The sequence below is a fragment of the Fusarium keratoplasticum genome, chromosome 4 (assembly GCF_025433545.1).
Source record: "Fusarium keratoplasticum isolate Fu6.1 chromosome 4, whole genome shotgun sequence".
NCBI classification, from domain to species: domain Eukaryota; kingdom Fungi; phylum Ascomycota; class Sordariomycetes; order Hypocreales; family Nectriaceae; genus Fusarium; species Fusarium keratoplasticum.
The window spans coordinates 1,072,816-1,095,183 of NC_070532.1; the positions used below are offsets into that span (position 1 = coordinate 1,072,816).

General features: G+C 53.6%; 5 protein-coding genes across 5 annotated transcripts; 2 read left to right on the top strand and 3 right to left on the bottom strand.

Annotated features, from left to right (window-relative positions):
- Window positions 1-2: 2 nt before the first annotated feature.
- Window positions 3-4,878, top strand: NCS57_00543300 (uncharacterized protein; the record flags this gene model as incomplete). Its single annotated transcript, XM_053055352.1, has 3 exons — window positions 3-82; window positions 132-4,164; window positions 4,213-4,878. 3 exons carry the CDS (start codon window positions 3-5, stop codon window positions 4,876-4,878), a joined length of 4,779 nt encoding a protein of 1,592 aa, XP_052914307.1.
- An 827-nt stretch (window positions 4,879-5,705) lies between these two features.
- NCS57_00543400 (uncharacterized protein) lies at window positions 5,706-16,163 on the bottom strand (the record flags this gene model as incomplete). The annotated part of the gene is made up of 11 exons (XM_053055353.1): window positions 5,706-6,521; window positions 6,572-7,208; window positions 7,259-7,385; window positions 7,437-7,530; window positions 7,580-9,351; window positions 9,414-12,166; window positions 12,218-12,395; window positions 12,453-12,552; window positions 12,604-13,790; window positions 13,890-15,724; window positions 15,778-16,163. The coding sequence occupies 11 exons, from the start codon at window positions 16,161-16,163 to the stop codon at window positions 5,706-5,708; spliced, it is 9,885 nt and encodes a 3,294-aa protein (XP_052914308.1).
- Window positions 16,164-17,382: 1,219 nt separating this feature from the next.
- NCS57_00543500 (MR-MLE domain-containing protein) lies at window positions 17,383-18,498 on the bottom strand (the record flags this gene model as incomplete). Its single annotated transcript, XM_053055354.1, has 1 exon — window positions 17,383-18,498. The coding sequence occupies one exon, from the start codon at window positions 18,496-18,498 to the stop codon at window positions 17,383-17,385; it is 1,116 nt and encodes a 371-aa protein (XP_052914309.1).
- Window positions 18,499-19,543: 1,045 nt separating this feature from the next.
- Window positions 19,544-20,641, top strand: NCS57_00543600 (PKS-ER domain-containing protein; the record flags this gene model as incomplete). The annotated part of the gene is made up of 2 exons (XM_053055355.1): window positions 19,544-20,054; window positions 20,106-20,641. 2 exons carry the CDS (start codon window positions 19,544-19,546, stop codon window positions 20,639-20,641), a joined length of 1,047 nt encoding a protein of 348 aa, XP_052914310.1.
- Window positions 20,642-20,845: 204 nt separating this feature from the next.
- On the bottom strand, window positions 20,846-22,264 carry NCS57_00543700 (uncharacterized protein; the record flags this gene model as incomplete). Its single annotated transcript, XM_053055356.1, has 1 exon — window positions 20,846-22,264. The coding sequence occupies one exon, from the start codon at window positions 22,262-22,264 to the stop codon at window positions 20,846-20,848; it is 1,419 nt and encodes a 472-aa protein (XP_052914311.1).
- Between the last annotated feature and the right edge of the window lie 104 nt (window positions 22,265-22,368).

Below are 22,368 nucleotides of genomic sequence, written 5' to 3' on the forward strand. Positions count from 1 at the left end.
CGATGCGCATCTCCGCATCTCTCGGGCTCATCTTGGCCTCTGGCCTCCTGGGCCATTCTGGCGCTCAGACGGTCGACTACGCGTGGGTCAAACACCTTCCCTCTCCATCAATCACCACTAACCTCAGACAGAACTGCTCCCAACGACAGCCCTGGTGGCAGCCCAGGAGACGGATCTGGTGGCATTCCTCCTGGCAATCCCAACGGAGCTCCAGGCAGTGCGCCCTTTCCCGGCAACGCCCCAGGGTCTCCTGGCTCCTTCCCTGGCGGACATGATCCAAACTTCCCTCCCACTGCCCCCGGAGGTCTTCCTCCCAACATCCCAGGTGGTGCTCCTGGTACCTTTCCTGGATCCGGACCTGGCTCCGCTCCCGGCAGTTCTCCCGGCGGTTTTCCTGCCAATGTCCCCGGCACCGGCCCTGTAGTCGTTCCTGGTGGTGTCCCTGGTGGTGTCCCTGGTGGTGTCCCTGGTGGTGTCCCTGGTGGTGTTCCTGGCGCTAGCTCTGTGGTCTTCCCCCCCGGATCTCCCAACGGCATTCCTCATCTTCCCCAGAACGCCCCCAACGCCCCCGGTTCTCCTGTCATCGGTGCATCGAGCCTTCCTACTTGCCCCTTGACCACCAAGACTGTTGTTGTTACTGTTATCCCCACAGGTCCTCATGGTGGATCTGGCTTTCCTGCTCCTGGTCGTGCTGGTCCTCAACAGACTGGTGTCCCAGCGCCCTTCCCCACAAAGCCTCCTCGATTCTCCGCCACAGGTGTGAGCCCAGTTGTCTCCCCTTTCACAACCCTGACTGTTGATCTCTGGGGTCCTGGCTCTGGCAATGACGATGCTCCCGGATCCGGCGATAGCAACACTCCTGGCTCTGGCGACGGCAGTGCTCCTGGTGGCGACACTGGCAACATCAACCCTAACACTGGTACTGGCTCAGGTGGCGACGTTGGCTCTGACCACGGCTCTGACTCGGGTCTCGGTGGCTCCAATGATGGTGCCGATTCTGGTGATCTTGGCAACAGCTCTGACGATGGCACTGATTCGGGTTTGGGCAATAGCGCCAACGATGGTGTCGACTCTGGTGTTGGCAGCAACTCGAACGATGGCACACACTCACTCTTCTCTTCCCCCTTCCCTGGCTCCAACCCCGCTCCCAAGTACTCCGAGCCTGCCCCCGGCGGTTCTTCTGGAGACTTCCCCAGCTGGCCTGGCTCCAGTACACTGGGACCTGTACCTACTCCTTTCCAGATACCCGGATCTTCAGGCCCTGGAGGTTTCCCTGAAAGTCAACAACAAAACCCCTCCCAAGGCCCTGTTCAGGAAGCAAGTGACAGCCTTCCAGTCACCACCCAAGCCGGCCCACAAGGCCCAGGCGGCAGCTCCCCATGGCTCACAACAGTTGGTGGCGGTGACAATGCTGGTCAACCCAGATCACCTTGGATCACTGTCACAGGACAAGATGGACTGCCCACTGTTATCAATGCCCCCGGCTCACCTCAACCTTCTACCCCTTGGCTCACCATCACTGGCCAGGACGGACTCCCGACCGTGATCACTGGTGGAGATGACACTGTCCCTGGTCAGAGTGAACCTCATGCACCATGGCTCACTATCACTGGGCAAGACGGACTGCCTACCGTGATCAGTGGCGGACACGGCACCCCTACAGACCAAGCTCGACCATCTACACCTTGGGTTACCGTTACGGGCCAGGACGGACTACCAACTGTGGTCAGCAGCGGAGATGAGACTGTCCCACGCCAAGCCGAACCTCATACACCTTGGCTCACTGTCACTGGACAAGATGGACTTCCCACCGTGATCGATTCCCCAGGCCCAAACCAGCCTTCTACCCCCTGGCTTACAATCACTGGTCAGAATGGACTGCCTACTGTTATCAGTGGTGGCCAAGCTACCGCCCCAGGACAGCCTCAGCCCTCGACACCCTGGCTTACTGTCACCGGACAAGATGGACGTCCCACTGTTATCAATGCTCCTGGTTCACCTCAGCCTTCCACTCCTTGGCTCACCATCACCGGGCAGGATGGACTACCCACTGTTGTTCGCGGCGGCGATGGCACAGCTCCTGGTCAAGCCCAGCCTCCTTCGTTCACAGGCTTTCCACAAGGCCAAGGTCTTCCCAGTGGCATCTCTGCCGTCCCATTCCCTCTCCCTTCTGCGCCTGGTATCCCAGGTGGCTCAGGATCTCAGGGTAGTGATCAAGTCCTCCCCAGTGGCATTCCATTCCCTGCTCCAGGTGCTCCAGGCGCCCCCCTCCCCGGTGATGGATCTAGACCAGGCGTCACAACTTGCGCGACCTTTACCACTACTGGCGCTGATGGCCTTCCAACCGTTGTCGAATCCACCTGGGTGATCCCTTCCACTGGCCCTGTCGCTGAAGCTTCTTCGCAACTTCCAGTCTCTGGTCTTCCACAGGGATCTCTTTCAGGCATTCCCTTCGATGTTGGCAGCATTCCTACCGGCTCATTCCATGTCCCTGGATCTCCTCAGGATGATTCAGGCAGTTTGGTCGCAACAACTTGCACAAGCTTCACACTCATTGGCACTGATGACCTTCCAACTGTAGTTCACTCCACTTGGATTGTTCCCGCCGACACTCCTGGCTCTGGAGACTCTAAGCATGGCCCGATCTCTACAGGAGCCTCTCTCCCCGGTTTCCCAACTGCTGGCCCTGCAGGTATCCCAACTGGTCTCCCAACCGGTCTCCCCACTGGTCTTCCCACTGCATCTGACTTGGATGGTGCAACTCCTATCACTACACACGCCAGTTTCACAGTCATTGGTTCTGATGGAATCCCGACCGTTGTCGTCTCTACCTTGGTCATACCTGGACCTCTGGTCACCGGATCTGCCGTCATTGGTAGCCCTGAGGCTCCTTCTGAGGCTTCGGACGCACTTCCAAACGGCATCACTTCATCTGCCAACGGCCAAGCCAGCGGTCTTCCCGGCCTCTCCTCATCTGGGTCTGCTGGTTCTGGGGTTGTCACAGGTGGAGGCATCACGACTTGCACCAGTTACACCATGATTGGACCAGATGGCCTTCCAACAGTAGTCGACTCGACTTGGGTAATCCCCGGGGCCATTGACACGCAACCAGGAAACCCTGCCCTTACCTCAGACGCCTTTTCATCTGGCTTGCCTTCAGGAGTTCCTGGTAACCCTTCTTTCGTCTCCGATGATTTTCCACCAGGCTTGCCCACAGGCGTTCCCGGCCAGATCACTGCCTCTCCAGGCCTTCCATCTGGGAGCAACCCCAACGGTCAAGCTGGCATCACTACCTGCATCACCTACACTGTCCTGGGAACCGACGGTCTTCCAACTATCATCGACTCGACTCTGGTAATCCCTACCGGAACGGAGCCCACTGGAACCAACCCTGGGCTGCCCTCTGTGACTGGTGTTCCCCAGCCTGATTCTTCTGATGACTCTGCCGGAACGTTTGCCTCACTCACTACGGCTATCATCATCGGACCCGACGGGAAGCCTACTTTGACTGTCCAGACAGTCATCTTTGGCGATTCATCTGCTCTTGGCGTATCAACAAGTGCCCCGCAAGGAGCTATTTCAGGCGTTTCATCACTGCCCCCCTTTGGACCTGTTGTCACTTCTGTCGACTTGGGCCCCCTCGTCACAGGCAGCCCCAGTATTGACAGCTACGGCGCCATCATTTACGATCAGTCCATGTCTGGTCTCGTCGCCGATAGCAGTGCCGATGCTCAAGGTGATTCTGTTATTGGCACCGTCACAGGTACACTAACTTGGACTGTTACCTCTGTTGTTGATTCTACTGGTGGCCCTGTTTTCTCGAGTGGTGGATCTGATCCTCTAGCTCCTTACAACACGCTGGGCAGTCCCGCCCCCAGCGAGTTCACCCTCTGGCCTTTGTCGTCGCCCCCTGTTACTCTACAGACCAGTACATGGACCAATGTCGTCGTGGAGAAGACCACTTCTTACACTCTCAACTTCCCCCTCACCACACTTGCCACAATCACTGTGGGGAAGAGACACATTCGCCGCCAGGAAGCATCAGTCTGGTCCAACTCGACCACCTCAGAGGTTTCGCCTGCCTCAACTTCCACTGCAAGCTCTGACGCCAGTTCAACCTCTATCTGTGCGACCGGTTTGAGCATTGGAAACACCACCATTGATGTAAGTCTAACCCTTGCCCCTACTACATGCATCGCTGACTCGATCTAGTTCGACAACTCCAAGGCTGGTCCCCTTTTCAACCCTCAAGAGAACATCTGGTTTTCTTCAGGCTTCTTGATCGCGCCCCCAACTTCAGAACAGCCCCAACCCTATATTCCTTCCTCTGGCGGCCAGCTCGTAGAGTTTGTTCCACCTGCCCTGTCCAACACCACAACCACCGGCTCCGGAGACGTCGCTCAGATTGGTATGGGACCTCATGCCCCTAGCCCTTGTTTCCGATTTGACTTCTTTGGTGCGAGCTTTGGCTGCGACGCTCAAGGCAATGAGAAGTGGTGCGAATTCGAGATCTCGGCTTACCGCTGGAACGCCACTACCTCGAGCGAAGAATCCATTGCCTGGTCTGAGATCAAGCAAGTCCCTGCCTGTCCTACCTTCTCTGAGGGCGGCTACGAGCTGACCCGAATCGACTTGGATGGCTACACTGATCTCTCCTCCGTTCTGATTACTCTTCGGGTCTCCCAGGAGCTTCGAGTCTGGTGGGGAGACGACTTCCGCGTCGGGTGGACCGACAACACTTGCGACGCTGCCGCTTGCCGCACACATGCCCCCACCTACCTCATGAAGGAAGAGGCTGTCGCCGATGCTGTGCGTCGGGGTGTGTTCCAGTGGTCGCGAACCAACACGTTTGATCGCATCGATGATGCCGTTGTCTAGGGGGCTGTGAACTAATGGATGTTCGATTGCGACATGCGGTGTTTTGACGGGATATGGCGAGCACCTGTCAGAGAATTTGCTCTGTATCATTGACACGATTTGACACGAATTTCTTGGAAGGGCGGTGTAATGGTTGACTCTGGGACATGACTTTAATTCGGAGGAAAGTAGATGGATGGAGGAGCATCATGTCGAATATGGCCAAAGCCCTTGTTTTCTCAAGTAATCATTCATGATAGATTCGTATCTATTCATCTGATCGTTGTCATTTCTTTGTGCCATACGCGTGAGGTTGCCCAACGCGCTCCCTGCTTCCATGAGGGGATTTTCATCATCGACAATGCACGATAGTGAAACACAAGCTACTTGAGTGAGATATTGAACACTGCTTGTTGCTGCTTTGGAATCTTGAAGAGATCCTTTTAAATGCGCAGTTTGAAAGTTTCACCCCTTGTCGCAACATCGCCGAGGCGATTTGTTTGATGAATGATATCGGCCTTGATTCATCGCAACCCTCTCTTTCTCAGGGCTCTGAGGGAGGCAAGCAGTGAACTCGTCGGGCGGAGAGCTGGGTCACAAGTCATATCGAGGCCATGCCTAATCTTCCCCAAAAACGAGAGTCCGCCATTCAATTCATACACATGACATACATTTTATCATACATGCCGCCGTAAGTATATGTACAGAGAAGCAAACACCGACCAGGCCTATCCTGCACATCAAGGACCAAACAGCCGACATGCTGTCGTGTCTCTGATTCTGACATGATATCTCAGCAACATGGTTGGCAACCCAACCTCCAAATCAAGTCTACAACCCCTTTGCCTTTAGCCACTGCTGTCGGCGTCTGAACCATCAGGAAGCCGGCTATTGGCGTACTCGGATTCGTCGTACTCAATGTCATCATCACTGCAATTACCATCTCCAGCCTCGTTGGCGCCCATGTCATCGACTCCATAGTAGCCATCGTCTCTGCGTTCATTGTTGTCCATCGATTCACGCATGACGGGCTGGACGAGGGCCTCGTTTTGACCCTCGGCGACTTGCTCGACTTGGCTGAAGAAGACGTGGTCCTCTCGAAGCCGCTTGCCTTGACTGACGAATCCCATTGGGCTGTGCGCAAAGTCTTGGCCTCGTCGGCGGAGTGCGAGCCACTCTTGTAGGAAGGTTAGGGGGTTTTGAGCCAGCTTGTTGTCCTCAGTAGTCGGGTCCTTGTGCACTTGAGTTTCGCCTTGGACTTGGGCCTGGATTCCATCTCGGGCGAGAGCCTCATCGGCGGCACCATCCACCATCATGTCCAGACCGGGCTCTTCAAGAAGGCCGGGGCCTTCTTGAATTCCAAGCAATGAGCACATCTGCTCGTATTCCCCCCATTCAAAGTAGAGTCGACCCGAGTACAAGCCAAGTTCAACCTGGAGCCAGGTCGGCGCGCACCAATCCGAAGGCAGTGACGGGATGTTGTAGAACTTGAGATGGTTGAAATGCAGCATCTTTCTGGTAATGGGCGCCGCGTAGATGAGAAGGTGTGTCGCGACCTTTAGGTCGGGGTCTCTCATGAGGGGGATCAGAGCTTCTGCTTCCTCAGGGATAATGATGACGGCAATTTCAGCGGCAGGGCTCCAGAGAACCCAGTTGACGGGGCGCTACAAGTTTTGTCAGCAACAATAATAGGGGTTGGCTTCAGACCACTCACTATGAAATTGTCATTGGAAAGCTCTCCTTGAAGCTTAATGGTTCGGCTGAACTCGACGGTCTCAAGCAGCTTCGACTTGGTGGCCTTGGAAGAAACCTTGAACTTGCGGCCAATACCAGTCCGAGAAAGGGCATGGAAGATGTGATTGAAGTAATGCGAGTCAGGGGGAAGTCTTCCAGTTCGCGCAAATGCCTCGAGACTGGCATTAAGACCGGGAAACGAGTAGGCGGCATAGTGATGCGGCTTCTTGACTTGTCTCACCGACTCTACTTCAAAGGCGACCTCCCGTTCCTGCTCTACTTCTTGCAGGGCAGATGCGTGTACAGCCTTGCCTGTGTCCTGGAATGCCTTGCGTCGGGTGTTGAGCTCGCTAATGAACTGCTTGAGGGTATCGTTGTTTGAAGTTTGCACTCCAGTCGCACGGCTCTTGAGCTTTGGCTCGTAGAGATGTTGCAGCGTCTGCTGCTCATCCTGCTTGATGGCTTGGACGTAGGCTTTTCGTTGCGACTTGTCGGTCAAGAAGTCGGGATGGTTGATTGCAGCTTGCATTCTGCGGCAGAAATCCATGCCTTGAGCAAAGTACAGCGGCTGTAATTGCTCAATGTTGTCGCACGTATTATCGAGAAGCCATTGGATGCTACTATACGTCAGTTGAGATACAAGAGTCTCCCAAATGTAAGATCTTACACGTCAGATGAATCAATGGGTTCATGCATCGTCTTGTGCTGTAGGTCCGCGATGCTCTGATGGACTTCTGGGGGAATAAAGAAGCTGACAGACTGTGTGGTTCCGAGTTGACGCAGACGCATCGCAGCTTGAATTTATCAGTATTTGTTTGCGAGGGAGGAATCATCAGTTCACTCACCTTGGACTGTGTGGTCCTTTGTCTGTCCTAATCGCAGAGTGAGAGCACCACGGGCAAGGGGCGGCAACCTCAAATCAGTTCCTCGAGTGTGCGCCTAGAGATTGTGAGTATCAACTACAGAAGGGTCTTGGGGGTTGAAATACCTCGTCTAGATATACCAAGCATTGGCTGAGGTCATCTGCGAATGGGGACGCCAGTAGAGGTGTTCGTCGTCCCTCTTGGGTCAGAATCCACGGCTTGTTCTCTTCGTCAAAGTACAACGCCGCCCGAACCGTTTGATCGATTCTCAGCCATTGTTGAGCCAGGGTAAAGTTGTCCATTTCTAGAATCTGAGCACCCGCATCAATCAAGACACGAATTTGCATGCGTTTCAGGTAGTGAAGCAAGTCTAGTTCTGAGGCTCTTCCATATTGCGAGGTTCGCACATCTATTGGCAAGATGCAGTGTCGGTTTCTCGTATGAAGGAGATAGCTCAGAACCTCAGCGCTCGTGTGGTGGAGACTTGACAGATCCTGCTGCTGAATGTTCAGTGGAAGCATCGTTCGATTGTCATTTGTGCCGCTGAAGCCGGTACTCAGAGGCTTGTTCAAACCCGAGGGTCTGCCCTGCATTATTGTATCACCCAGAGGTGACAAGGGAATGTCCCACCCGTTGGACTGCAGCTTCACCTCAAACTGCTTTGCATGTCGGGGGAAGACAAAGTTGTTCAAGAAGTAGTCGATAACCACGTTGTTGTACCGAACTGCCTTCCAAATCTCCCTCAGCTGCATGTCGTCATCCACATTGATCGAGTTCCAGGCTTTCATTGACGACGGGAAGCCTTCAGAACTCTTGGTCCAAGCATCGTACTCGGTCGCTGGATCGTCAGATTTGAGAATGTGTTCCAGACATTGTCGGAGTTGCGCAGGGTTTATCCCGTCATAGTAGAACGCGAGACAGGTGAAAAGAATGGCAACATCAGGGTGACCCCATTCAGATTGGTCGCTTGGCACTCCCTTGGCGTGGAAGGGAACTGCGATAGGGTCTCTTCTCGGATGGAGTCCGTACTCAACGTTCCATCGCTTCTTCAGCGTCATCATGAGTATCCGGTTAACAAGAAGTCCTCGAAGGAGGTAGACTGTCTGCCTCAAGCTTGGTTTATCTGGGCACATGCCCCGAACTCGCTCGACGCTGGCAGGCCGTGGCCTTGCAGACGTGATGAAGTCTTTCACGGCCACCCTGTCTTTGGCTGCCATGGCTTGTTCGGCGAGCGGAAGGATTCCACCTGCCCCTTCGCAGATGTCTTTGGTCAGCCGGCGAACAAGCTCATCCTCAACGTCTTGTCGAAGAAAAAAGACAAAAGGAAATCCGCCTCCTTGACGCCTCATGACATTGATCGAGTGCGGAAAGTCGTAAGGAAGGTCTGAAAGGTGACCATCCACGAGTCGCAGTACCGCTTCAGCAACCAGCCAGCGGTGCGGGTGTCCATCCACTGTCATCTGGGATCCTGATGGGTAGATGAGTTGGGTCCTCACAGCTAGAGTGTAGTCAGACTCGTCCAAAATGTCTCGTGAATGCTTTGTGAGCCATTCCTGAACTTTGATCATAGGCCCTGCCTGCAGTGGCTTCTCGTCCAAAAGTCGCTGTTGTCCGCTGAGCATGAACGACATGTTGTGCTCAGGTTGGCAGATCATCACGCCAGCAGATTTGAGCATCTCTTTATGAATTGAGAGAAAAGCTCGAATGTTTGTCTCAGTTGTTGGCGTCCGGCGCGAGAAAGGGACATGACGAATGCTGCGTCCCAGGATGCCACCAAGCCTGGCTTGAAGTAGCTGCGCAGTCTGCTGGAGCAGTGCTTTGGGAACTATGACCCGAACTAGCTGCTTTCTGTTGGCAAGGGCAGCTGCAGCCATGGGGATGATGCAAGAGGTTTTTCCTATTTATCATGTTAGTAAAATGGCTTCATCTTAACAATGCTTGGGGAGAGGATTCGGTTACCTTGACCCATGTTCATCTGCAACACCGAGTTTGATCCAGACTCAGGGGATATGGTGGCCAACGCAACATCAATCTGAACTGGCCGAATCATCAAATTGGACTCGATCTCAAGGAGCAGCCAGTCTGGGTATTCCTCTGGGCTCCAGTTCGAATGACCCTGGTTGGAGAGCTCTTCTTGATACCGACCCGACATGTTCTTCAGCGCAAGGTCGTGGAGACGAATCTCCCTTTGCATTTTCGTGATTTCGACACCGAAGTCGACAATCGCATCACGCATTCCACTGCCAAATGCCTTCTGAGACGCAATAGAACTAATCTTACCCAGGACAGTCGCCTTGGTCACGATCGGCCATTGGCCACCAGCCTTGAGCCAACGAATCCGCCTCACTGAGCATGTTGGACCTTCTGCATTGAGTGCTGACACGATCTTCCGGAAGTTTGCTTCAACGTTCTCAGATTTGAGCTTTATAGATTCCTCGCGAGTTTGCAGGGAGACCGTGGTTGTGCTCGTGGGGGAGTCGAGACGCCGAAAGGCGTCGAGGCTGTTCTGAAAGTCTGCCGCATATCGACGTCTGACTGCCGATTTGGAGGCTCCCAGCCGAGTTGATATGGCCTCCAGTTTCATCACAGACTCTGTCACAACCTTGTCCGTAGGGAAAACCGTGATGTCGCGCTTGGGACCTCTAGTTCCAAACATGTGTGAGGGGGCACTTGCTGAGCCTCTACCGTTCAGCCATGCGAAAGCACCGAAAGCACTAAAAGCACCGGGGGGTTGAGGGAAGTCTTTCGTAGTCAAAAATGGACGTTCAGTAGAGCCAAGCGTTCCTTTCGTGGGCTCGGGGACGGCCTCATTGATGACAATGTAGGGTTTAGCCAGCAACTGCTGGAGATCGACGCTTTCGTTTCCACGGATTCTTACAGCAAAAGAATCGTCAGAGGGCACAGTTGAAGGTGGTTCATACCGATCTTCAGAGGACTTTCGGTCAAGAATCTCCTGAACGGCTTGGAGGTGTTCTGCCAGATCTCTGTTCATGAATAGTCGTTTCCATTCCGGGCGGATAACCTCCAAGGCGGCGCCGATGTCGAGGAGAACTGACTGAGACAGGCCACTTACAGTCGGCTCCAGGCAGGGCCACTGAGACAAGAGGTGGTTCGCGAACAGCTTGCAGTCTTCCTCGACTCTAGTCTCATGCTTGCATCGCTCGAGCTGCAACTTTCTCCTGAGTTTGGCACTCGAAAACTCCTCGAGCGCCTGTGTGTCACTTGTTGGTGGGGGTGCTCTGAAGGGCTTCAGCAATTGCAGTAGATAGTCCAGCTGTGGTACTTGATTGGGCTGGAAATGACAGAATTCTTCCCATGGAGGGAGGTCGAGGTCCTTGAGTTCCCCGAAGACTGCAAATGCAATGATAGCTCGCAGTAGGGGCATGTTGGCATCGGCCCGGAATGACATGGGCCCAAGGAGAAACATCAGGCGGTAGCGATCCGTCGCGTCCCGCGCGAACCGAACAAGAGAACCCCAGTGCTGTAAGATGTCAACTTTCAGTTTGTCACTGAGAGACGCCGCTTGGAAAGGCGCTTCAAAGCCACCAACTACGCCGCCCTGAGCCAGCATCTGGGCCAAGTTGTCTGCGGTTCTCATGTTTTGGGGCCATTGCCGAACCAGATGCGTCGCTTCCAACACATTTCGATGGGCTATATTCGTCGTAGAAGGGCGATCTCGAGATTGGTACTCCTTGTTGTCAGGCACTGGACGATCAGATGCGTCTCCAAGATACCTCTCAACAGCTTGCTGGCGGAATATTGCCCGGGCATGAAGATGTGGCTCCCCGTAGTCGGGTAATTGAGGAGGCTCTATGGCGGCCTGGTCCTTTGTTGTAAATATGGCCAACGTTGTAGATCCCTGGAGTATCTGGTCGACGATCGGTCTGAACTCTGATCGCTGGAGAGTGCTTGGCAACGATTCAATCCAGGTGTCCGTTCGCATGACTTTGAGGTCAAGGGGGTAGTAGACTCTCCTGGGCGTAAGTTGCGCAATCCTCGCCAAAAACTCCAGCGGAGGAGGGCCCAAGGGCGACCAAGGCTGCGAGATACCTGCCTGAAGCCACTGGATGGCCTCCTCGGTTCCCGTACGACCTGTCAGTGGATCGGGAAGCAGGAAAGATGTCGATGCATGGAGGAGAGCCTTCATGAAAACCAGCGTCGGTTCTGGGGCGCAGTCGATTCTTCCCAATGCTTGGTTGATGGTGAATTTTCCATACTTCCCATTGGACTCAATCCTGACAGTGACGTGACAGCCATCCGAAGCGGCAAACAAGGTCCCAAGAGGAACTAGGATAGATCTGTGCATGGGATTGATATCGCTCGTGCACACCAGCTTACTTCTCAGACCATACCAAGTTCCAGCATCCTGATTCGTGTCGACCTGGCATTGAAGCTGGGGTGACTGGAGTAGACGGTTCTTGTTGACAAAGAACATGATGTTGAGCCGTGGCAGCTCGACCTGCAGGTTCTTGCCTCCTCCCGGTTGGCGAACAAGGATATGCTCTCGAGGCTCAAAGCAACCAAAGATCCCGGCTATGCGGTTGAACAGCGGACTGTACGGGTTCACAATACTGTCCCTTTCGTAGATCCCTAGCCCTTTCCGTGCCATGGTGCAGGTCTGGTCACTGAGACTCAGAGTGTACCACCGAGCGGGGAATTCGGGCCAGGGCTGATGGCTCTTGGTGATGAGAAGTTCCCCATTGTTGAGATTCCTAACTTCAGTCAGCCCAGTCCGCAGAATACTCGACAAGCATTGGACGTACAGCCAATGGAATGACCCTTGGAGAAGAGGACCCGGCAAATCCCAGTACTGTCCATTTCGGAACGTCTCCCTTGGTATCAACTGCAGTGAGTATGGCTTTCTGAAAGCCCTTACAATCAACTCGCCACTTTGGTCAAACCCGACGTGCACTTGAAAGCCATGAGGCCTCACACAGAGTGCTGCCGTTCCAAATCAGCGGTGTTTTCTTGTACATTTGGAGTCCTATCTGCACTCACTATATTGCATCCTAGGCCTTTCTGATGGGAACGTCAACAAAGACTGATTTCCGAACAGTTCGTTCAGGATGAGAGAGGTTTTGGGGTCTTTCGGGAGTTTCTAAGCCGAATATTAGCAATTTCAATGGATGTCAGATTATCAAGAACCTACGCCCATGGGCCGGTAATCGACCATCAAGAGACCCTCAGTAATGTTGTAATGGACTTCCTGCACAAAAGCCTCGTCCCCAGATATCGAGAGACAAGAAATCCAATGTGGTGCCTCAAGTTTCACATCCCGGAACACTCGAGCGCAACCCTCTTCCTCTGGCCACATCTCTTGCAAGGAGCGTCGGAAAATATCCGTCTTCTGCATTATGGACTCGGAAACCAGGGGGGAGAGCTGGTATGAAAGTCTCATGTCTCGAATGACGGCGTGCTGGAGCAATTCAGGCAAGGCCTCCAATTTGACAACGAGGTTGTCGTGCACTGTGATGCTACTCTGAATGAAAACCTCCAGTGAGGTGTCATCCAAGTCCGCAGGACGGTATGTCAAATGAGTGAATGTTCTCTTGCACAAAAGAGCTGCCCACAGAGCGTATTGCTGGAATCTCTGCGCGAGTTCGGTCTCAGTGACTTTGTACGACTCCGCACGAAGCAGCTTGAACCAGCGCACACAAGTTCCACGAGCCCGCAAAAGCAGAGAGATAGCTTTCTCGGAGGTTTCTTCCATCTTGGCAGCCCATGTGAAATCAATTAGACGTAGCGTCAACGTGATGATCGTTTCCATCAAATAGGTCTCTCTCCAATTGGCCGAGAGACTGTCCAGGCGGCTAGCAAGCTGTTGAATCAGAGCGTCGCAGAAGCCTGGGTCACGAAAAACCGCATGGATGAGCCTAAAGACGTCTTGGGAAGCATCAAAAGGTCCACACTGAAAAGCTATGTGGCTCAGGAGCAGCATTGTTGCTTCGTTGGAAAAGTTGAGGTTGGCGGAGCCCAGTTCGGTGAGAATGGATAGCCATCGCCTGGATTTCCCGGAAGCGATCGTTTGGAATGCTAGATACTCATGAACGTTGATGCCCTGTGGGCATCTGGATGCCGTTGACATGATCTCGTACGATGAAGGGCCGTATATGTTCTTCAAGAAGATGTTGTCCTGAAGGATCGGAGCGAATGGTGACGAGCTGGGGATTTGCAGCTTGACTTGATGCAAGACGCTGAGATGTGATCGGCGGCCAGGCCACTTCTTCGACAGACTGTCATGGTAGGTGAGTTTCAAGCCGTTTGGGCGGCACACGCCATTTCTTCCGTTATCCCACTCGACAGGAAACGCCATTTCGGTGTAATGTGTCATGAAAACTGCAAATATGTTAGTCTAACGGCCAGATCACAACATTCTGACGATTTGAATTGGGCAAAAGAGATGAGTCTGGGTCTTCTCAGACCAGTGATACTTACAAGGCTTTGTGACAGACGCCAGAGAGCATCTCATTGTCGTTTCGTTGGCAAATCGTTGCAACTGCTGATACTCCCTGAGCCGACACTTGGGTTCAACACCTTCTTCAAGGGGTGAGAGGGTTAGGCGCGATATCGCCGTCCATGTCGCATCTCGGTAGGTTGCAAAGCTTTGAGGGCAAGCCAGCTCGAAGATAACCGCCCTAGCAACGTAGGGGTCGGATGGCAGCGGATGTTCGTACCCCTGAATCTTGATCCTTCTGAGTTGCCTCACCATGAAGCACCGAGCGCAGTGAGGATCGTGGATACCGCGTCCGAGAGGGCTGTCGTCGTCGACTAAGTAGACGCAGCTACTCTCATCAATACGCTGTGAGAGTTGAGCATATTCGTTGCTCTTTTTCTTCCACTCTTCTTCTTTCTCGTCGCGGATCTTGGTGGCCCAATTCTCGATTGACTCATGTAGATTCTGAAGCTGCTCGGAGATTGCAGAATCGTCGTACGCACGATGGCCAAAAGACCCACGAACGGGGTCATCGAAGATGGTCATTGCTGAGCCCTCACATGACATGATGCGATTCTGAATGTAGACTTGGATCTTCTGGAGGCGCTTCATGTCCTCAAAGTTCGAGATGAGCAGGACGTCAAACATCTCGGGGCGGAAGACGGGGTGGAACTCTTTCAAAAGAGGGTAAAGCCTGCAGCTTGCTTCATCCATGCTCACCCAGAGATCCATGACGTTCAGAATCATGGTGCTTTTGAGTTCAGGCATGCCGTTGTACACTTCATTGGCGTGGCCGAGATAGCCGTGAATGTGTCCGCTTGCTGTGTGGATTGTTGAATGTGGCGAGTCCTTGAACTCGATGCAGAATCTCGCCAGATTCGTTTCCATCTTGATCAGTTTGTGGTGACGATGAGAGAAGGTACCCAAGTGCATTTTGGCAGCTTCGGCAATGCTCAGGGTGCCATTCCTATCCTCGCGACGGTGTACAGGCTTTTTCCATCCCTTCCGAATGCTGTACAGTTGTCCGCCGCTGACTTTGAGGTCGAACCTCAAATCACTAGGGGATGCTTGCCTCGGAACCGGGGGAATGGTTTTGGTCATGGCCAGCTTCTGTCGACTCCAAGAAGCATCAGTGAAGGCAGTAGCCTTGGATACCGAGTGCTGGATTCCGGGGCTGAGATGCAGAAACAGGTACTCAATCCTCTGGACGACTTGACGATCTTGGGAGCGATCCTTGTCGACATCAAGTTTGACAAGACGTCGGCAAATCTTCTTCTTGAGAAAGTCCAGGCGCTCGATTTGGACACCAGAGTGCTGAACATGACTGAGGAATTCGCTGAAGAGATGCGCCATCATGAACTTGTACTCGACTCGACCAAGCTCACCCCCAAGCTGCTGGGCGAGGTAGCGTGATACGGCGACACGCAAGACAAGCCAGAAAGGAAGTCTCTTCCACGGTTTTTCAGCGTTTTTCCAGCATACATCATCCCGGACCATCTTTTGCAACAAGACTGGAGTCAGTCGGCGGCCGTTCTCTTGGAGGATGGCCATCAACATGGAGGAGATCAACGCAGGCTCGGAAGTGTTGCGGGTTTCGGCAATGGTGGTGCCAGCCTTGAGTGCAAGCGCTGAGAAGTCCATGAGTGACTCTCGGGATGCACTGTCGAGGAAGCTGGCTAGGTTTGAGACAAATCCGGTTTCTTGAGCGGTGGCGAGCGGAACGGCGACAGCACATCCAGGGAACTGCCACTTGAGGGCATTGTCGGTCGCCAAAACATCTTCGTTTCGGGCAGAGGTCTCAAATGCTTCGAACACAAGTGAAGAACCAAGAACAGGGCTGCGAGGCGTTAGTTTACGGGAGTCCAGGCAGCCAGTGACAGAGAGACTTACTCTTCTGCTCGACGAATGAACAGAGCACAGTTCTGTGCATGGACATGAACAACAACAAAATCAGCCTCTCCGAGGCCATTCAGCTCTCTAGAAAGCACGTCTCTGTCGACATGGCCGCTTGAATGAATAATCCTGGTGGCCTGGAGTCCACGCTCGATAGCGTTCCAAGTAGAATGGAAGTCGTTGTCGGGCAGGTCTCGGATATGCTTGACACAGGCAATGAGGCGATTGATCACATCGACCTCGATCTCGTTCAGGTTCGGATCCCGACGATGTGGTAGCTTGGGAGGCAGGACAAGGTGATTGTACAAGGCATCCGAAAGCGAAAGGGTTTCATGGTGGACAGTGGCAACGGGCCTCGTCCGGGGCGGGATTGCAGAGGGCATCTTGCTTGATACGTGATGACGATTTGTACAGAAACAGTAAAAGAAAAGACGATGAAAGATAAAACAAACAGTGCAATACAACAGGGGAAGAGACGACAGACGTATCCGGGCGATACAGGTTCAAGGCAAGGCGCCGTGCCTCGGGAGGGAAGAAGATCGGCTGGCAGGAGGCCGAACGCGTTTCGGGCTCAGACGATGTCGGCCCTTTCGCGGTCGGCGAAAGTTGGTAGGGAAGGAGTCAGTTGGGTGTGTTCCTTCCTCGACGGGACACGGGATAGTGTTCGGGTAGTCGCAGTGTAAGTGAGAGAGGATGCGTGCGAGGGGGAAGGAGGTAGAGGAAACTCGCATCACGGTGAGAAAATGAAAAATGAAGAGGAAAGAAAAAGAAGGAAGTTTCTAGGCAGCGACGAGATCATCAAGGTGAAAAAAATAAAAACACCCGTTGTACAGTTTGCCAGTTCCTTGACAGTGTTGGCACTGGCAGCTTTGAAGCGCATGAAACGCGGCCTCTAATTGGCTTACCAACTTTGCGTACCAACGACCGCCGTTGGTGATGCATGCACGTATGAAAGAGTAGGCTGCATCAAAGGCCTGACTTATCTTACGGTATTTATGACTGCTGGTATCTCAAAATTTTAGAATAATGATGCTAGAGTAGTGATTCAAGGAGATCCCAAAGTCCTCTCTACTCTACCAGTCATGCCGCGTATATCATCGTGAGTTAGTGGGATGGCAGAATGGCGACCTCATAAAGATGCAACCGTGAATTATGCATGCTTGATTCACTCCTGAAGGCCTTCAATTGGAGGCCGACCTTTTCGTAGACTGTGGTCTTACAGTTCTCTCTACGCAAGGCAGACCATCTGCAGGTTGCTTTGGTTGTTGACCAGGGTTCGTTATCTGCCCCACTACATCTCTGACGACCAACACCAGCCTCCAAGTGCAAGTTGAAGCATGTGAAGCAGATGGGAATGTACAAGAAAGATTGGCTGTAAAATTTACGCTTATTCATTTCATTCTTTGATCCAATCTCCAGCTAATTGGCTGCGTGATCTCAATGGGAGAGCACCTGTGCGAAACACTGTTGGACTCCCTCATCTCTCGGGTAGGTGCCTTCCCGTCGGAGATATATGCTAGGGCCCCTGCATGCCACACACCCAAGCACAACTCAACTCCTCCATCCTCCAACGAGGCATTCTTTGGGCGGCTACCAACCTACTCAAGAGTAGCTGGCAACAGGCTCGCCCATCACATCCATTCGAGGCGTAATGCCCAGCCCCGGTTCTGTGGGCGCCTGCACACGTCCATCCCTGACTGTGAAGTTGCCGTCGGCAGTCTTGACCTTGACCATGTCACGGCACTCAAGAATGCACCGGAGGTGTCTCTCGGGGATGGTCTGCCCCAGGTGAACAATAGCCGCAAATGCGACATCGGATCCAGTCGTCTCCTGGCAGCTCATGGTGTAACCAGCCGCGAGGGCAATGTCCCTGTGACGTCGACTCTTTGTCAGGCCGCCGTTCTTGGAGATCTTGATACCGAAACCCTCGGCCGCATCATCAGCAATCATGTGCACGATGGACGCGTCGCTGGTGGCGAGCTCGTCAAAGTGGATGGGAATGTTGGTCCTCCGCCGCAACGAGACGCACTCGCGCCACGTCGCGCAGGGCGCCTCGAGGACAAAGTCGAGGCCGTCGGGGAGAAGGCGCAGCATGCGGAGGGCCGTCTCGACCGTCATGCCACCGTTGGCGTCGACAAGGAAGAACTCGCCCGGCTGTTTGTCGGCCAGCGAGGCGGCGATGCGCTTGGCGTCTTCCACTGGCTCGCCATCGATCTTGACAGAGTGCCCAATGTAGCCCCTTGCCCGATGGTCTGCCACTCGCTTGCGCATCTCTTCGGGTTTGCCCACGTAGATGGATGAGATGATGGGGAGGCCCACGTTGGTGCGGCCACCGAGAAGCTCGCACACAGGGAGGCCGACCGACTTGCCAAAGATATCCCAGCAGGCAATATCGATGGGAGTCTTGGCATGCTCATGACCAACAAGAGCAGCATCCATAGCCTCGTTGATGCGGTCCAGCCTCCGAGGGTCGAGGCCGATGAGCCATGGGGCGATCTCGGCGATACCCGCCCTCACACCGAGAGCATGGGCAGCAATATAGGTCGAGCCAAAGGGAGTGCTCTCGCCCCAGCCCTCGATGCCTGTGTTGGTGGTGATACGGACGAAGGTGCCATCGAAGCTGCGGTACTCTCGTCCGCCAGAAAGCCGGTAGACACCACCAGAGTAGGGCAGCTCGGCCTGGAAGACGTCGATCTTTGCGATCTTGAGCTCAGACATGATGACTTGGGAGCAGTTGACGAGGGGATTATGGATCAAGGGTAGGGTTCCTTGCAGTTGTGATGGCTAGGTAAGGACTAACAACGCTCGTAGGCGGATAACCAGGCCTCTTAAAGGCACGATGTCATACCCATGGAAGAACTCCCGATATACGACCTCATGATAAGGTCCCCTACTTCTCGCATGCGACTTCCGCTCACCCCGCGAATCTGGGGTAGATGAATCCAACTTCCCCTCACTTCGTCCTGCAAGCTCTCTTATCTCTCCCGACTGAGGTTAATGGAGTCCCGGAGTCCCAAAGGGGAACTCGGCAGCTGCCTCAAAGGAGAAATCGGATGCGGCATGAATTGGGATTTGGAGCCATCAAGGTGTGGTATCTACGGGTTCCTGGCCCGAGTAAGTGTGAGGGTGTAGCCGTGTAAGTCAGGTCAGCCTCCCTGTCTCGCGGATGAAAAAGAGTCTCGGTACCAACTTTATTGCGCAGGATATTGCCCCCTACTTCTAATCATTTAGTTAACGAACTAAGTATTCCTGTATTTCGCTGATGCTTCTTTGATAAGACGCACGCCTTGAGTTATGCTGCTTGACAAGACGTTGGATCGGGTTCCGAAGCCGAGAAAGCCACCAAGTCATCGACAACCCGATCTGCAGCATATCTTCCCCGCATAATCTCCATCCTAGCGCATATCGAATTACTCAGTGACATGTTGAGAGCCAGCCAATCGCGATGAGATGTCCCGCAAGGAAATTCGGATCTATCTGCCACAATGCCGTCCCGGCTACACTCCCCGATATGTACGGAGATCACTCCATTGAGAATCCGGATTCGTTCCCGGCCAAGTCAGAAACAATCAGATGAACATTTAGAGTGATACAATGTGAATAGACCATGAGAACATCGACTTATAAATCAACTCAACCCCGCTTGCTTATATGTCAGCAGCAAAGACGTAACTATTCGCAATACCGCTATATAGAGACCAACACGCCCTCACCCATTCATACCACCACAACTTCACCTCAACTACAAGGGAAACCTGCAAAAATGTCTCTACCTACCACCCGTCAGGCCTGGCGTCGAACCGACGACTACACCCCTGGGACACCCAAGGTGAAACTCGTCACAGAGGACCTCCCCCTTCCACTTCACCCCACGGCCGTTCTGATCAAGATCCACGCTGTGGCACTCAACTACCGCGACGCCAACATCGCCAACGGAGGAAACCCTTGGCCCGTTACCCCCAACGGTGTTCCTGGTAATGACGCCGCCGGAGAGATCATCTCGGTTGGTGACCGAGTGTCGCTTGTGTCTGTAGGAGACCGAGTTGCTCCCATCACAGACTCCGAGTATGTTACTGCCCGCTCGACTGGTCGGTCTTGGCTCGCTGCCAACGAGGATGGTACTTTGGCTACCTACATTGTCTTTGATGAGAAGCTCGTCACCAAGCTGCCTGAGCACCTCGACTGGGTCCAGGCCAGTATCATCCCTTGCGCTGGAACAACCGCCTGGTCTGCCCTTAAGGGCGCCACCATCGGCCAGACTGTTCTGATCCAGGGTGAGTATTCAGCAAAGTGTCTATAAGAAATGCACTCGTTGACAATTACAGGCACCGGCGGTGTCTCCACCTTTGCTCTCAAGTTGGCCCGCGCCTCTGGTCTCAGGGTCATTCTGACATCGTCCAGCGACGAGAAGCTTGAGCAGATCAAGAAGCAGTTTGGCAAGCCCGAGATCCAGACTGTCAACTACAGGACACACCCCGAGTGGCAGCAGGAGGTGCTCCGCCTGACAGGAGGTATCGGTGTCGATCTCGTCGTTGAGAACGGTGGCAGCAGCTCCCTCGTTAAGAGTATGGAGTGCACACGCCGCGGCGGTATCGTCAGCCAGGTTGGCTACCTCGGCGGACCTAAGCCCGAACATCTCAAGGAGTTTGTCTCGACCATCATCGACAGGCGACTGAACGTCCGAGGAATCAATGCCGGCTCCAAGGACGACCAGGACGAGTTGATGGCTGCCATCTCGGCTACTCAAATGACCTTTGAGGATATTCTTGACTCAGTGTGGTCGTTTGACAAGTCGGACGAGGCCATTGAGTTTGTCTGGCAGGGCAAGCAGGTTGGAAAGGTTGTCATCAAGTATGACTAGCGAGATCAAAGACAAAGAAAAGAAACGTGTATGAGCAAGCACTTGAAAGGGGACAGGGACAAAAACGCGCAAGGCTTGTTGAGAGGCAACAAAGGTCAATTAAGTAGCATTATAAACAAAGGGCATCAACTATCCAAGCCATCAAAGGGAGAAACGTAGAGCATCAACCGTCCAACCCTACATCTATCACAGAACAGCAAGCTTTTAAATTTTGCCCATCCATCCTGTCCCCGTTCTTCGCATATTCTTCCCCTTGGCCATCATCAACAACCCTCCACCCATGGCCAGGACACTCCCCGCAAACGCCTGCGCGCCATAGTATCCTCCCTCGACATCAATGATGGCACCCGCAATAGGTGGTCCCGTCAACGCCGCGAAACTCGCAACCGTGAAGGCCATACCCATCCGCACGCCAATCTTGCTAAGATCCTGTGTCAGCAACGACACACCCGTGGGGAACAAACTCTGAATAGCTGCTGCAATCATGCCGTATACAACAGCCCAGGCGTACAAACCCGGCTTGTCAGTCACCAGCATCCAGAAGTACAGCAGCAGAGATGCCGCGAGGGTGTGCGGGGCGAACACGTTGATGGCGCCTGTGTGGTCGGCGACCCAGCTTGATGCTAGACGGCCGACGATACCAGCACCGTTGAGGATCATGAGGAGGTCGAGGGATTCAGTGTACGCGAGAGGAGGATCGAGGGCGATCTGTGAATACGCAGCGATGAAGTAGTATGCGAGATACACACCCCAGCAGGTGAAGAACGATGCCGTAACGTACAAGGCAAACTCGACGTCCTTGAAGGCAGACCAATCTACTAGGGGGTTCGAACCACGAGGCTTGATTCTAGGCTTGGCAAATACCAAAGCTACAGATAGTGTCAACAGCTGCGTGAGACCTGCGATCCTCAACGTCCACGCAAAGCCCAGCTTCGGCAAAAGCTGTCTCACAAGGCTAGGAAACACCATACCCCCCGTAGCACTCCCACACGCAGCGATGCCCATGGCCAGAGCACGTCGTCTAGCAAAGTACGTCGACAGCACCGCAAGAACAGGACAGAAAATGCAGCTATGCCCAAGCCCAACAAGAACGCCCTGAGCAACGAAAAAGTGCCAGTACTCGGAACCCACCGAAGTAACCATGATGCCCACAACCTGCAGCAAAATACCGGTAGTAAACACATACCGAAAGTATCCAGCATCAACCAACCGTCCGGTAAGAGTGCCCACAAAGAATAACAAAAAGACACTAACGGATCCAATCCACGAGATGTCGCTCGCCGTCCGACCAAGCTTGTCAGCGTAGTAAGCCTGAAAGATACCAAAAGAGTTAACCCAGCCCCAAGTGTTCATGTAGACCAAGTGGCCAGAGAAGCAAACGCACCAGGCTCTCCATCCGCCGTCTGGAGGGGTCAGCGAGCTGAAACTGGCTTGAGGAGATACTCGACGTACTACTTGTTCCACAATACTCATCTCGAATTCTTGAGGCTCTTCTTGCTGTGTGGTGTTGACCCCGTCAAACGGCGTCATCTGTCCCCTTTCTTCATCCGGCTGAACAGACCCTTGCGGCATAAGTGTTTCTGGCACGGTTGTGCCTTCTCTCTCTTGTTCGACGCCGCTCATGTTGAATATTCACTTGAGAAGTCTCAGTGGTGACGTCTTGATCCCTTTGACGTTGACAATCCAAAGAAACTTCTGTTGGCTATCAACGATGAAGAATATCCATC